Source organism: Nelusetta ayraudi, unplaced genomic scaffold (assembly GCF_046127955.1).
Source record: "Nelusetta ayraudi isolate G7.1 ecotype Tasmania unplaced genomic scaffold, CSIRO-AGI_Nayr_v1 ptg000181l, whole genome shotgun sequence".
NCBI classification, from domain to species: domain Eukaryota; kingdom Metazoa; phylum Chordata; class Actinopteri; order Tetraodontiformes; family Monacanthidae; genus Nelusetta; species Nelusetta ayraudi.
The window spans coordinates 637061-650274 of NW_027466230.1; the positions used below are offsets into that span (position 1 = coordinate 637061).

The 13214-nt window shown below is 42.9% G+C and overlaps 1 protein-coding gene across 1 annotated transcript; it reads left to right on the plus strand.

The window, feature by feature from the left end:
- The first annotated feature begins 328 nt into the window (after positions 1-328).
- Positions 329-9635, plus strand: LOC142881051 (uncharacterized). The gene is made up of 8 exons (XM_076015087.1): positions 329-4689; positions 4786-4899; positions 4998-5111; positions 5775-5933; positions 6235-6317; positions 8776-8920; positions 9019-9201; positions 9286-9635. The coding sequence occupies exons 1-8, from the start codon at positions 447-449 to the stop codon at positions 9441-9443; spliced, it is 5199 nt and encodes a 1732-aa protein (XP_075871202.1). The 5' UTR covers positions 329-446; the 3' UTR covers positions 9444-9635.
- Positions 9636-13214: the final 3579 nt, after the last annotated feature.

A 13214-nucleotide genomic window follows, 5' to 3' on the forward strand; every position in this document is an offset into this window, starting at 1 on the left:
CGATCTCTGTGCCCCAAACTGAACCTCCGATAGTGACAACCACTCATGAAACAAGTGCACCTACAGTACCCACTGCAACTGCAGCATCATCACTTTCCAGTACTGAGAAACCCATTCCAGTGTCAGCTGAAAGCCAACCAAGAGTAAGCACCAGTGGGATTGAGAGACTACTTGCAACAGTGGAGGGAAGTTCATCTGAAGAGGGCTCAGGCGAACAGGTGTCTGAGAGAATCAGCAAAGACATGGCAGCACCAACAGCCTCATCATTATTTAGTACAGAAAAACCAACATTGGCTCCTCTTTCCAAAAAAGAAATTTCTGCTTCCAAACTAACGCCATCTTCGTTCGTGACTGCAGCCTCATCACTGTACAGTACTGAGACACCCAGTCCAATCGCACCTGACAGCGAAGTGGGTGCTACGACAAGTTGGAGAAAACAAGCAACTATGCCAGATCTGACTGAAGAAGATTCTCGCAATGTCACCGCCTTACCAGTTTCACATGATTATAGCACAGACATCACTTCTTCATCTTTTGGATTAACAATAGAGATTACAAAGGATGGGGCAACACTTACTCCTCAAGGGGATCATTTGGAAGTAACACCTGGATCTCAGACAAGTCAAGATTCACAGTCACATGTAACTTCAGCTTCCTCTCCTTACACTTCTCATATGCCACAATCAGAGTCAAGTTCCGATTCAATCATTTTTCCATTATCGCCAGTAATGAATGTGTCATCTGAAAGTGGTGATCCCATTGAGGAAGACTTCTCTGGAGGTGGTATATTGGCCTCCACTATTGAAACTCCCTTAGGAGCACCAACAGTACCTATACAACACCCTCTGGAAACAACAACCTTAGCAACAACTACACATAGATCATTTGCATCAACATATACTGTAAAGGAAACACTACCCGACAGGGAATTAACAACTAACACAAGTGAAATCTCACAACATACTGACAAAGATTTGACCCCAAAAGAAACCTCTACTTTCATTGATATGGAGAACTCAGGTGACTCAAGTGGAGAGGGTGATTTGGAGTCAAGTGCAGAGGGATCTGGTACAGATATATTCATTCAAACTACCTCTAATCCCCAGACTGAATATCCTGTGGCCACAGATGAAGCTGAAATAATAAAGACCAAAAGCACATCAGACATTTCAACTGCTACATCCATAACACACTCCAGTACACAGTTGATAAAGCAATTCATGTCATCTACCCAACTCCCACACATGGAAAGCACAGTGTCCTTCAGTGACCAAACTACACTTATGTTCTATGACAATATTGTTACACACAAACCAAATGACTTTGCTGCTTCCCCTTCTGACACGGAGAAACCTACAGCAATATCACCTGAAATGCATACCTCAACACATCTGGAGAGCACAGATGAGATGATCTCCCAAACAACTGTGTCAATTTTAAGTTCTGATAGCACACAATCTCCCGTTGCCACTCCCACAACATTCCATACGTTTTTAGATCTAGGGGATTTGGAAACAAGCAAACAGCCCTTTCTTTTGGAATCTCTGCCTTCTACATTATTAGAACTTGAACCTGAACCAGTGACATCAGTGGTAGGCAGTGTCACATTTGGGGAAGCAACAGGGGAAACTGAAATCTTTGTTTCAGCAACAACAACTTCTGATGAGCAAGTTTCCTCAGAGGAAGGAGATGTTAGTCAAGGCAATGAACTCCCCACATCAGTTGCAAGCGATCCTCCTGTTATACACACTGAAAATATGTCTGTCACTGATGCAGATCAAGTACTGCAACCTACAAGCTTAGATATTTTGTCACTTCCAGACACAGACATAGCTGTCGATCTTATCACATTTAACTTTACCACAATAAGCACAAGCAGTGAACATAAACAGGATGAAATGACATTGACGTCCACTCCCATTCCTTCAATAGTATATCACAGTGTTACAGACCAACAGGTTGTGATCATGACTCCTAGTAGTGACCAATCTCAGATAAACCTGACAGAACAAACCCCTACCATGGTCTTGCATGTGTCTGAGCCATCAACCAGTACATCCATCATATTCACAGAGGAAGCAAAGAATGAAGAAGATTTATTCTCCACAGTTACAGAGGGCCTAACAGAAAGCAGCCCCACCCCTGAGATTTTGACTAAAGATGATTCTATCATTGATGCTGATACTATATCTTTAGTTCCATCCTCCTCATTTTACCCACCAATCCAGACAGAAGAAGTGGGAGGTATCACAGCAGTGACAATGACACAAACATTTGTGGGAACAGAGGACCCAGAAGGCTCAGGAACTGACAGTTCCACTATCTTTTCTCCCACACCAGTTGCAGTTCATGCTGACTCAGTTACTTATTCCTCTCAATTATCACCGTCTACTCTAACCCCCTCAACTTTGGATGCTGCTTCTCGTGAAGAGGTATCTAGTGAAGAGTCACGTGTGGTTACATTTGTACCAAATGGCAGCAAAACTACAACAATGTCCACAACATCCAGCCCTGACATGGTCAGCAAAACCAAACAAGAAACAGAGAAATCCCCATTCACTTCTGTTTTAGGCACCTTAAGTGAACCATCAGTTTCAAAGGCTGAAGCAACTGTTACCTTGACTGAAAGCAGCACAGACGTGACTAAGCTACCAGAAGAAAGTACTGCTTCCAGCCTTTTTAGCACTGAAAAGCCAGTCGTCACATCTTTTGCCGATGTTACAGTCAATAATCGATCCACTGATGATGCTTATGTGACAGAACCAATGACATTACATGCCACCAGCATAAAAATGCAATTTGTTACGAGTGCAGCTTCTTCCTACAGCACAAGTAAACCTTCAGAGGCAATCATCAAAGATGTTGCTGGAATGCAAGGGTCTGGGGACGATCTCTCAGATGCCACAACTATATCACCTGTAACAATTATATCAAAGAGTGAAAATGCGCTCGCCACTTCAATATCCTCAACAGCACCCCAAAAAGGTGAAATGCACAACATACCAACAGAAGTAGAGGAAACATCATTGTCAGAAAGAGTTTCATCATCCACCCTTGAGGTGACTTTAACTCCAGCACATGCACAGAGCACAGAGGATACTGTCATCTCAAAAGAAGTTATTGTGGCATCCACCATCTCTCCTCTTTCAAGTACTTCAAGACCGGATATAAAGGTTCAATTTGTTACCACCTTTGTCCCTGAGCTAGAAACAACAGCATCTGAAATATCTTTTCAACAGGCCAGATCTGATGTCATGTTCACACATCATCCCCAAATCGGCAAAGACTCTGAGAAGACTGTGTTGGTCACATCTAGTCCTGGTTTACCCAGGGAAGAGTCTAGCTCTCTATCAAGTCCTGTTACTTTGAAAACTAGTGGTACAGACTTGTCATTGGAGGAAAGTGCAACCATGGAAACCAGCATAGAAACTGAAGGTAACACAAAGATGGATGAGGAAGTCCAAAAAGCAGACACTGAAGACATGATGACATTGCAGCCTACTGTTGAACCACAGGACTCTAAAGAGGCAGAGCATGCAGTGGTTGAACATGCGACGGCAAAACCTGCAAGCCATGAAACAGAAATACTAGTCACAACAATGGCCGCGGAACACATTTCCTCTGCATCTACCTTTGATGTTTTCTCAACTGTAGCACCATCAGTGCCTGAAAACTTTGAGCAAAAGGTCATGGCCCCGACCCCTCAACATGGACATGGAACTACCCAGAGGTCATCAGAAGAGGGTGGCTCAGAAAACACTAGACCTACAGACAGTCCAAATATTGAATTCTCATCCCAAAGTGTGTTACTGAGGACAACACCCCCTGTTTTTTCAAGTGATGAAGAAACAAATGCATCCACTGTCTATGAATACATAGATTATGAAGCACCAAGCCCATACCTTCCTGAAGCACTTCCAAACAAGGAAATTACAGCACCAGAGAAAATGTTCACCACAGCACACCCTGTTTCCCAAACAACTGAGAGTGGCTCTGTCTCAAGCAGCAGTTCTGACACCAGCTCGGAAGAATCAACAAAGTCACCTGTTTTGGCAGCATCGGCCGTTAGTTCCTTGCCATCTATCTCACCACCAATCAGTGAGGCTTTGTCCTCTAGTTCTGAGAGTACTTCAGTAGAAACTTTGTCCACACAGGGAACACTTCAGGCCAAAGTGGATGCAGCTGACAACATTGCCTCAGCTACTCTACCTTTAACAACCAAGGCGCCTTTCCTCAGTAGTACCAGGGCTGAGAGTGGCTCGGTCAGCCCTGTCAGTGCATTTGTGACCTCTGGCATTGGGTCTGGAGCGATGACAACGACCAAATCATCAGATACTGACATTATGGAGGAGCAGACTGCAGATGAAATTCAGACTGTATACAAGATTAATGCCACAGCAGCTTCAGCGATGGAATTTTCTAGTCCCACAAGTATCTCTGATAAAGAGGACATTGTGAGCATAACGGTGTTAACAACAACAGTGTCACCAGCACAAAGCCAGCCAGTGACAGCTGCATACAGAACCAGCACCTCATCAATTTTTTCTGAGGAGGATCAGAAAACAGAAAGAAATGTAACTCCACAATCAACAACGACTGAAGGGGAACCAACACTGAAATGGGAGGAAACAACTGAAAGAAGGCTAGATTCTGGTGTCACAATCATCGGAGAAACTGTAGAAATTCCTGGTAAGTTTCAATAATCATTTTTTTCTTTTTTGACATCCCAAAAAATTTGCAATACAAATTGTGACTTTTATTTTCATTTCTGAATCCTTCAATCAGCGGCACGCCCATGTTCAGACAACATTTGTATGAATGGTGGATCTTGTCTCCAGAGCGGCAACCAGCACAGATGTAGCTGTGCTCCTGGTTACAGTGGTAACCAATGTGAAATAGGTAAAGTGCTGCCCATCATAAAAGTGTTGAACTACCGTGGAGTTAATTCTTTCCTCTTTTTTTTAATTTATAATTCACTCTATGTGTTTAATGTGTAGATATTGATGATTGCCAGTCAAACCCTTGTCGCAATGGAGGTACATGTGTCGATGGGCTGGCTTCCTTCACATGTGTCTGTCTTCCGAGCTACTCGGGATTACATTGTGAAGAGGGTAAGTTGTTGGTTAATTTGTTTTTGTTTTTTTTCCTTCTCTGTGTTTCAGGTCAGTGTAGGTTCATGAGTATCACAACTAATTTCTTTAAGTCTTCACATGGGCAGTATGATTTAAACCTTCAACTATACCACTAAAAAACTAAAGTTATCCTATGCACTGTGCATTGTATTGCATTATAATTCTGAGAAGTTCTCAGAAGTAGCACACTGTGACTGATAATAATAATAATAAAAATAATACAGAAATTATTTATAAATTCCTTTGTTCTTAAAAATGTCATAGTTCTGCAATCATTTCCTGATCTTGCTTTTCTCTTTAATTTTCTTCTAAATTGTGTAGGAAGAAATTGTGACCCTGTTTCACCTCAAACATACATAAACAATCACTAGTAATAGTGATGGTGTTTTTCAGTGTTTTTCTTTTTAAGGTTTTCCTCAATAGTGCTCTTCCTTATGTCTTACAAACAGTTGAAACATAAAGATAGATGCATTTAAGGTGGCAAATTGAATAAATGTTCAGAATAAGGTAAATTTTTACAATTAAAAAAACAAACAAAAAACCTCACATTACGTGAATTGTATTTTCCGTAAAAAAAAAGAAGTGTTTTTTCTACTTGGCTTATATGTATATATATTATTTTTTTGTTCACTGTCCCATCAGATACAGAAATCTGCAGCTATGGCTGGCATAAGTTTCAGGGCCACTGCTACAAGTACTTCCCCCAAAGGAAGAACTGGGAAACTGCAGAGAGGGAGTGCCGCATGCATGGTGCTCATCTGTCCAGCGTTACCTCCCACGAGGAGCAACAGTTCATCAACCGTAAGTTAGATACCACAAACGTAACGATTAATGTGAAGCACAGTGAGCTGTTTGAAGTACTGCTGTGTAAAAAACAAAACAAAACAATAGTTTACCTTATTTCCACAACTGTTGAGTATTCTCTAAATGCATTCCAGTTTTCGAGTATCGGAAAAGCCTTCACTTCTTAATTCTCACTTAAATTTTCTCTTTAAACAAAAAGTTTAATAGTCAAAAAAAAAAAAAATCTGAATAGTTTTGACAGTAGAAACGGGATTGTATAGTTTTAATTGTAGAAACATATTTGTCCCTTGCCCCACAGGTCTGGGGCGCGACTACCAGTGGATCGGTCTGAATGATAAGATGTATGACAATGACTTCCGCTGGACTGATGGCAGCCCCTTGGTAAGATGGGGTTTGTTTTCTATTATATTTCGGAAGTTAACCAGCAATACTGTCACTAGTATGACAGTATCTCTACATCTATCATGCTGCATTTTAATTATGTACTTCTCTCATAAATAATACAATGGTAAAATATTTTTTAAAGCCAGCAGAGTTACATTGTTATAGATTTTTGTGAACATTTCTGGATTATTAATCAATCAGTATTGAATTGTAATGATCAATGTTGGTTTGATGTTTATTTATATTGCTGTGCTGATCAAATTCAAAGTGATAGTGAATCAAATCTTTGCTCAATGAATTGAGCCGTTGTTTTCAGGAAATACATATGTTGTACCTCAAGCCGTGCCAGAGTCTGATAGATGCACAGCACGCACTCAGATTCCACTCACTCGGTATAACACTAGAGCATCAGAAGCTTGACAACACCAATGCATGAGGGCTGCGATCGAGGGAGATTTATTCCACAATTCAAGAGGAATGATACAGAGGAATTTATGATACAGCAGCTGTGTGGGGCTGTGTTTGCCGCGGTGGCTGTAGATGCTGGATATCCCCGTCACTTGACAGGGGGAAAAAAAAGACTAATTACTGAGTGCATCTGTGTTGTAGAGACTGATGTCGTCTTAGAGATTACCCTGGGGAAGCAGAGATAGAGTAAGCACAGAGTCAGCCTGGGGATTAAAGGATAAGCTGGGGTCGCCTGTGGAGACCCCTGTCCAGCTGAAAGATTGAAGGCTGTTGAGGGTGTGAGCGACAGGGTGCGGAGGAGAGTTTGGCAGGCGCAGACAGGTACAGTTCCCTGACAACCCCCGCACATATCTGAGGACCGGAGCAGCAGGCTGCCACCCGGGAGCAGGGCCACCAGGCAGGCGGACTAACAGATGGACAGCACCTGTGCTTGGTCAAGGAAAATGGATAAACGCAGCGCAGGGGTTCTGAGTGGGTGGCCGAGCTCAGCGCATTCAGATAGTAAGAATATTTCCAACTACTAGATTTAGTGAGAATCGGTTGAGAAATGAATAGGGAGGTCGGGGGGGGGGGGTGAGGATTGGCAGGAGGGCAGTGACACTGAAGTCTGTGTACACTCGGATGCCTCGCACGTGTGTGTGTGTGTGTGTGTGTGTGTGTGTGTGTGTGTGTGTGTGTGTGTGCGTACGTGCGTGTGTGGAAGGGGCGATCAAAGTTTGTTTGATTATTTTGAGGAGTGCGCAGGCCTGGTGTGCCGTCAATGGGTCACCCATTTGTTAGCTTGAAGTGAGCTGAGCAGGAAGTGGCTGTGTGTGTGTTTGCAAACCATAATAACAGAGGAGCAGAGCCCCCAGGGCTTGACTGGAGGAGTGGAGTGAGTGTTCGGAGGTTGCACCACTTTGAACACAATGTGTGAGCCCGGAGAGCGCTGAAAGACTACAGGTAGCATCAGTTTCCTGCGCGACTGCCCCACAGCACCACAGCTGTGTGTACGGCGGATTAAAGTTCTCGAGTGGACATTTGTGCTCCTGTGGAGAGATCCATTTCCTTCAGAATTGCACGTGTTACACTGCACGGTGTAATTATGGGACGTATTGATTTCCCATTTTATTAAAGAGCTCGGGTTCAGTACCTGTGGGTACACCAGCGTATGGAGAGTCAATGTTAAAACAAAATGAGGCCTGTATTATCCCACTTCATCATGTGCTTTGGTGCCCTGTGGGGTGTAAACTGATTGATGATAATTTGACTGATTTGCTGAGTTAGGAGTGTCCCCCAGAATATTGTTACACCCTCTTGTGGCCATTGTCTGAAATCACAACCAGGGTGGGGCCCTACTGCGAATCTCCCGACTTTTGCTTTCCACCATATCATTTTAGTTGGCTATACTGTGAGACTTAGACCGACCTGAAGTGGCCCTGTGTCTACTGTGTGTATTTTTGTTATTGAATCGGTGGCATCTAGTGTTGCCAACTTTTATTCAAAAAAATAAAGGACACCTCCCGCGGTGCTCAGGGCCATGACCATCGCAGGTCAGCGGCTCGTCAGTCGTGGTAAATCATAACTTAAAACAGAAATAAGCTGAATGTTATTGTATTAAAATCATTTAATTGGATGTATTTTTTAAAGGAATTAAATAATAAAGCTAAAACGAACAAGCGATCCTGATTCATGACCTCCTCGACGCAAAGCTACGCTGCTGTTGTGAATAGCTTTGCGTGGTGTTATTGCCCGCAGCTACGTAGATTAGAGTTTTGAACCCAAACTCTATGGAAACCAACGTGAGTTTGCGTCGAGAATAAATTTACGTTCAAGACAACTTTGGACAATTCTGTATTTTAAGGGGCGGTTGGCAACTCTAGTGGCTTCATACGAACTGATTGGCAAACACCTGGCATATTGGTGTCTCAGGCGTGACGCCACTCCATTACGCAAACAAAGCCACAAACGCGTCGTTCACCATCTTCTCCTTCTTCTACATAATCAGCAATTCGAGTACTGGAGGCCCAACCAGCCTGACAGCTTCTTCACTTCGGGCGAGGACTGTGTCGTCATGATATGGCACGAGGACGGCCAGTGGAACGACGTGCCGTGCAACTACCACCTCACCTTCACTTGCAAAAAGGGAACAGGTATGAGCGCAGCCGGCACCAAAGTGTCTCTGGTGAAAAAAAATTCCGCTCAAGTTTCCACCAAATTTAAACGCTTCCCAACCTCACTGCGTCTCCAGTGTCCTGCAGCCAACCCCCTCTGGTGGAGAACGCGCGCAGCTTTGGACAGAAGCGCGAGAGATACGAAATCAACTTTCTCGTGAGGTACCAGTGTCAGAAAGGATTCATCCAGCGGCACCCTCCCACAATCCGTTGCCGTGGGAACGGACACTGGGACATCCCCAAGATCACCTGCCTAACTCGTAAGTGCAGCAAACTGATCGCACCTTGACGAGACTCTTTGACCGCCGGTCAGCGCTAACAGGCAAGTCTCTTTTCTCCGCCAGCGTCGAGTTACCAGAGGAGCTACATCAGGAAGCACCACCACGGCGGTCTCTACAGCGTCAACAATTTCAGGAGGTGGCCCGAGGAGGCCTTGGTCTTTCGCAGTCCCCGCCACCGGGCGAAGAGAGACCGAACCGCGCACAGGAAGAGGAGGCAGTGAAAGCCGTGTGACGGGGCCCAGCGCTGGCCCCAGACGATAGCACAAGGACAGACGCTTGTTTGGAAAACGGGAAAAGGATTCTCTGTGGAAAAAGCACAGGAGAAAACACCTTTCATAGAAACCCAGAGGACCATTTTCTTGCATTTTGGATGACGATGGAATCCGTAGAAGTGCCTTAAAGATACATTGTCACATGACTGTCACAGGACATGGTTTTATATCTGTACCAAGGTGGGTGAAATGTTTTCAGCTGGCTACTGGAAAATTTGAAAAATAAATGAAATAAAGTAACTTCCTTGACCCTTTTCACAGTTAAAAAAAACAACAATCAGTCCTCGCTTGTAGAGTGATTTTTTTTTATACACCGACTCTGTTATCACCCTAAATGTCCCCTTTTCATGGGTAACAGCTGATGTAACATTATAGCGCTTATTTATGTAATAGATGATGTTGATGTGGTTTTACTTGGATGCCAGAGTGATCATCATCCCCCTGCGTGCCTTGACAGTGGGGTCCGCCTTATTTCGGCTGTGTGTTTGCGCCAATATCAAGACATTGAAGTTCAAAGATTTTTTAGAACTTCATCTGGTCGTAGCTACTGATGGATCTGGCTCATGATTAAACAGTAAGCCAACATATTCTTAAGATTAAAAACCTTAATTAAGAATCGTTCTCCACTCTCCAGACTCAGTCCAGCGCAGGGACCCATCTTATTTTGAGGCGTGATCTCGCTGCTTTTGAGAGGAGATTTTCTTTCAATTTCCAATTGAGTGGGAGGCTTGTTGTTTAACATATCAGTCAAATGAGTCATAGAACTGCTTCCACCAGAAAACTGAATGTCATCTTTGTTTTGTCAAGATAAATGCACATGGACACATTTCCACAGACCAAAGGTCAAAACAAATTGTGCCTTCGGTTTAAAAGATTTCTTTTTGTGTGGCACCACGTTTCAATTTTATATAAAAGAGTCTTTCAAAGCCATTATCTTCTAATAGAAACCAATGTCCATCAACTGCTTTAAACACACATCTTTCAGATAGACTATATATTTTTTCTGCTTGTTTTTGCTTTGCACATAACCTCCAATTAGATCTGTCACCATGTTTCCAGTAGCTGTGATCCTCGCCATATTAAAAGTCGCACCCTGTTGCCGTTGTTGCCTTCTGCACGCCTGTCTTTTTTCTTCTTTTTCTTTTTTTTTTCACTGCGGTCACGTGGAACCAGCCATGGAGAGAATGTATTGTGTGAAACACTCAAAAAGACTTGAACGTTAAAGGCTCTTTTGGCAAAGATGCGTCTAATTTATTTTGAAACTGCTGCTGCTTTCGTTACATGTTTGACACTCAGCAGTGAAACGGGATGCCGTCACCTGGACCAGCAGTGTTCCGCGCTTATTTGCATTTGTCGTACAACAAGAGATCAGCCACGATCACGGACTGTCTAAGCGGGATGAAAAACAGGAAGAAGAGTCATGCATTTTTACATTATAATGTCAGCAGTGGACCAAAGATTATGGATAGGCCCCAACGGCTGCAATACTTTGTTTTCGTTTATTTGTTTTTTTTAAAGTTAACAAAATATAAGTTGATGTGGACGGTTGCGTTTTGTCTTGCTCACTTTTAAATGAAAAAAAAAGAAACGTTTTTATGCTTTTCCTGCTTGTGAATACTATTGCATTTAATACCATTTTATATTTATAATAGTCTGTTTTTTATTCCTATTTTAAAATGTGAATGTTGAATATTTGTGTTTATTTTTTAATGTTGTCCCCCTGCTTTAAAACACCAAAGAAATAAAATATATGGATATGATATAATAATTGCATTTGAAGTTTCTATAGTTGCCTGACCACAGGCATTGGGGTTAATAGTATTATGCTGTGATATCCATGGAATTTTTTGAAGCTTTCCTTGAAATTATTTCCACCGACATCACCCGATTTGGCAAAATCATTATTGTCATTTTTACCCCCTTCGTTCGAGCTGCTCCCTTTGCAGCGCCGTATATTAACCTCTGTAGTACCGTAGTGTTACCAGCAGGATGTGCTATTAGACTAGGCCATAAACTAAGTCTGCTCTCCGTCTGTAAAATAAATTGGTGTTTTACCCTTTGCTACGCACGACCCTGCGGAATTTAAATATTGTGTGAACAAACTCGGCAGAAGACAAAACAGGAAGTGGCAAAGCAGAATCACCGAAAAATAATTGATATTATAAAAACAGTGCAATCGGAAAGTGGCATATATTGCACGCTAGACACGCAAACATTTCTTTTCTTTTTTTTGTATTGTGGCATGTATCCTGTGAAAATTAAAAACACTTAATGGCTTTTAAAGCACATTATAATTCAACATCTCCAGCGATAGTGGCTCATACAGGACAGGGCACAATTAGCAGGCTGTATGAACAAAGTGGCCCCTGTGATCTTTGTGAATGCCAGTGTTGCTGTGATTTTCACTGTGACTTCCCACTCTGTCATTAAAGAAGACCCAGTATATGATTAAAGGCTGGATGCCCCAGCGAGAGTAAAAGGTGCATTCTTGCCTCATGAAATGCAGATGCCTCATGGGTGAACAGCGGGGAAAAACTGAGATCTCTCGAGCCAGGTCTCAACAGAATTTCACAAACTGTCTAGGTTTGTTTTGGAAAGGAACTGTTTCTTTGTGGCTGCCACAGGCTCCTCTGGATGCATGGTGTACTATTGACTCAATACTCCAGAGTGTTTCTTCTTCTTCTTCTTCAAAAAAAAAAAAAAAAAGGTATTTAATTTACCAGAACCCCAAAAGGTCGTATGAATTACTCCAATGTTTGAAAATGTTTCCTGCAACCAGCAGCCACGGAATTTTTTTCCCACAGTAAGTTTGTTTCATTCATCTCCTTGTACAGAACATTGAGTTGCATCTAATGGTGGCAAAGGACATTCAATCATTCATCTTCTATACCCACTTATTCCTATTCAGGGTCACGGGGGTCTGCTGGAGCCTCTCCCAGCTGTCTTAGGGCGAAGGCAGGGTGACACCCTGGAGGAGTCGCCAGTTCATCGCAGGGCCACATAGAAACAAACAACCATTCACCCTCACATGCACACCTATGGACAATTTAGAATGTTCAATTGACCTCACATGCATGTTTTTGGAGTGTGGGAGGAAGCCGGAGAACCCGGAGAGAACCCACGCAGACACAGGGAGAACATGCATGCTCCACACAGAAAGTTCCCAGGCCCGGGCCCCGGAATCGAACCCACGACCTTCTTGCTGTGAGGCGGCAGCGCTAAGCACTGCGCCATAGTGTCGCAAAGGACATTGCAAATGTTAATGCTGAGGCCTGTTTATCTATTCTGCAGAGAGACCTACTAAGTTTTTTTTTTCTCTTTCTTTAGCAATTTGATCTAAAAACACAAGTTTGTGTATTTTATTGTACCTTATGTCAACATACCCTTTTCCTAAGTTACACATTGTCTCCTTTGTATTAGCCTATTTGCTGGAAGTGTCTTGCCTGATCTCTCCCACAGTTTCTATAAAGCTGCATTAATGGGTTTAACCACATTTACGATAGTCTGGTCCCACTGTTCCTTTTCCCCTTCCGTCTCAAACCTGACCTAATTCCCATGCATCCCCACTAACACTTTTAAGTACTGTGGTTTTGTTCCCTTTGTTAAACCTTAAGGTTGGCATGCAGCCTGGTGCTGAATGCAAAGGAAAAAATGGCAATGAATAAAGCAATGTTTTTGAGGGTTTCATCTAAAATCCTCCCAGTAACACAGACTTATGGC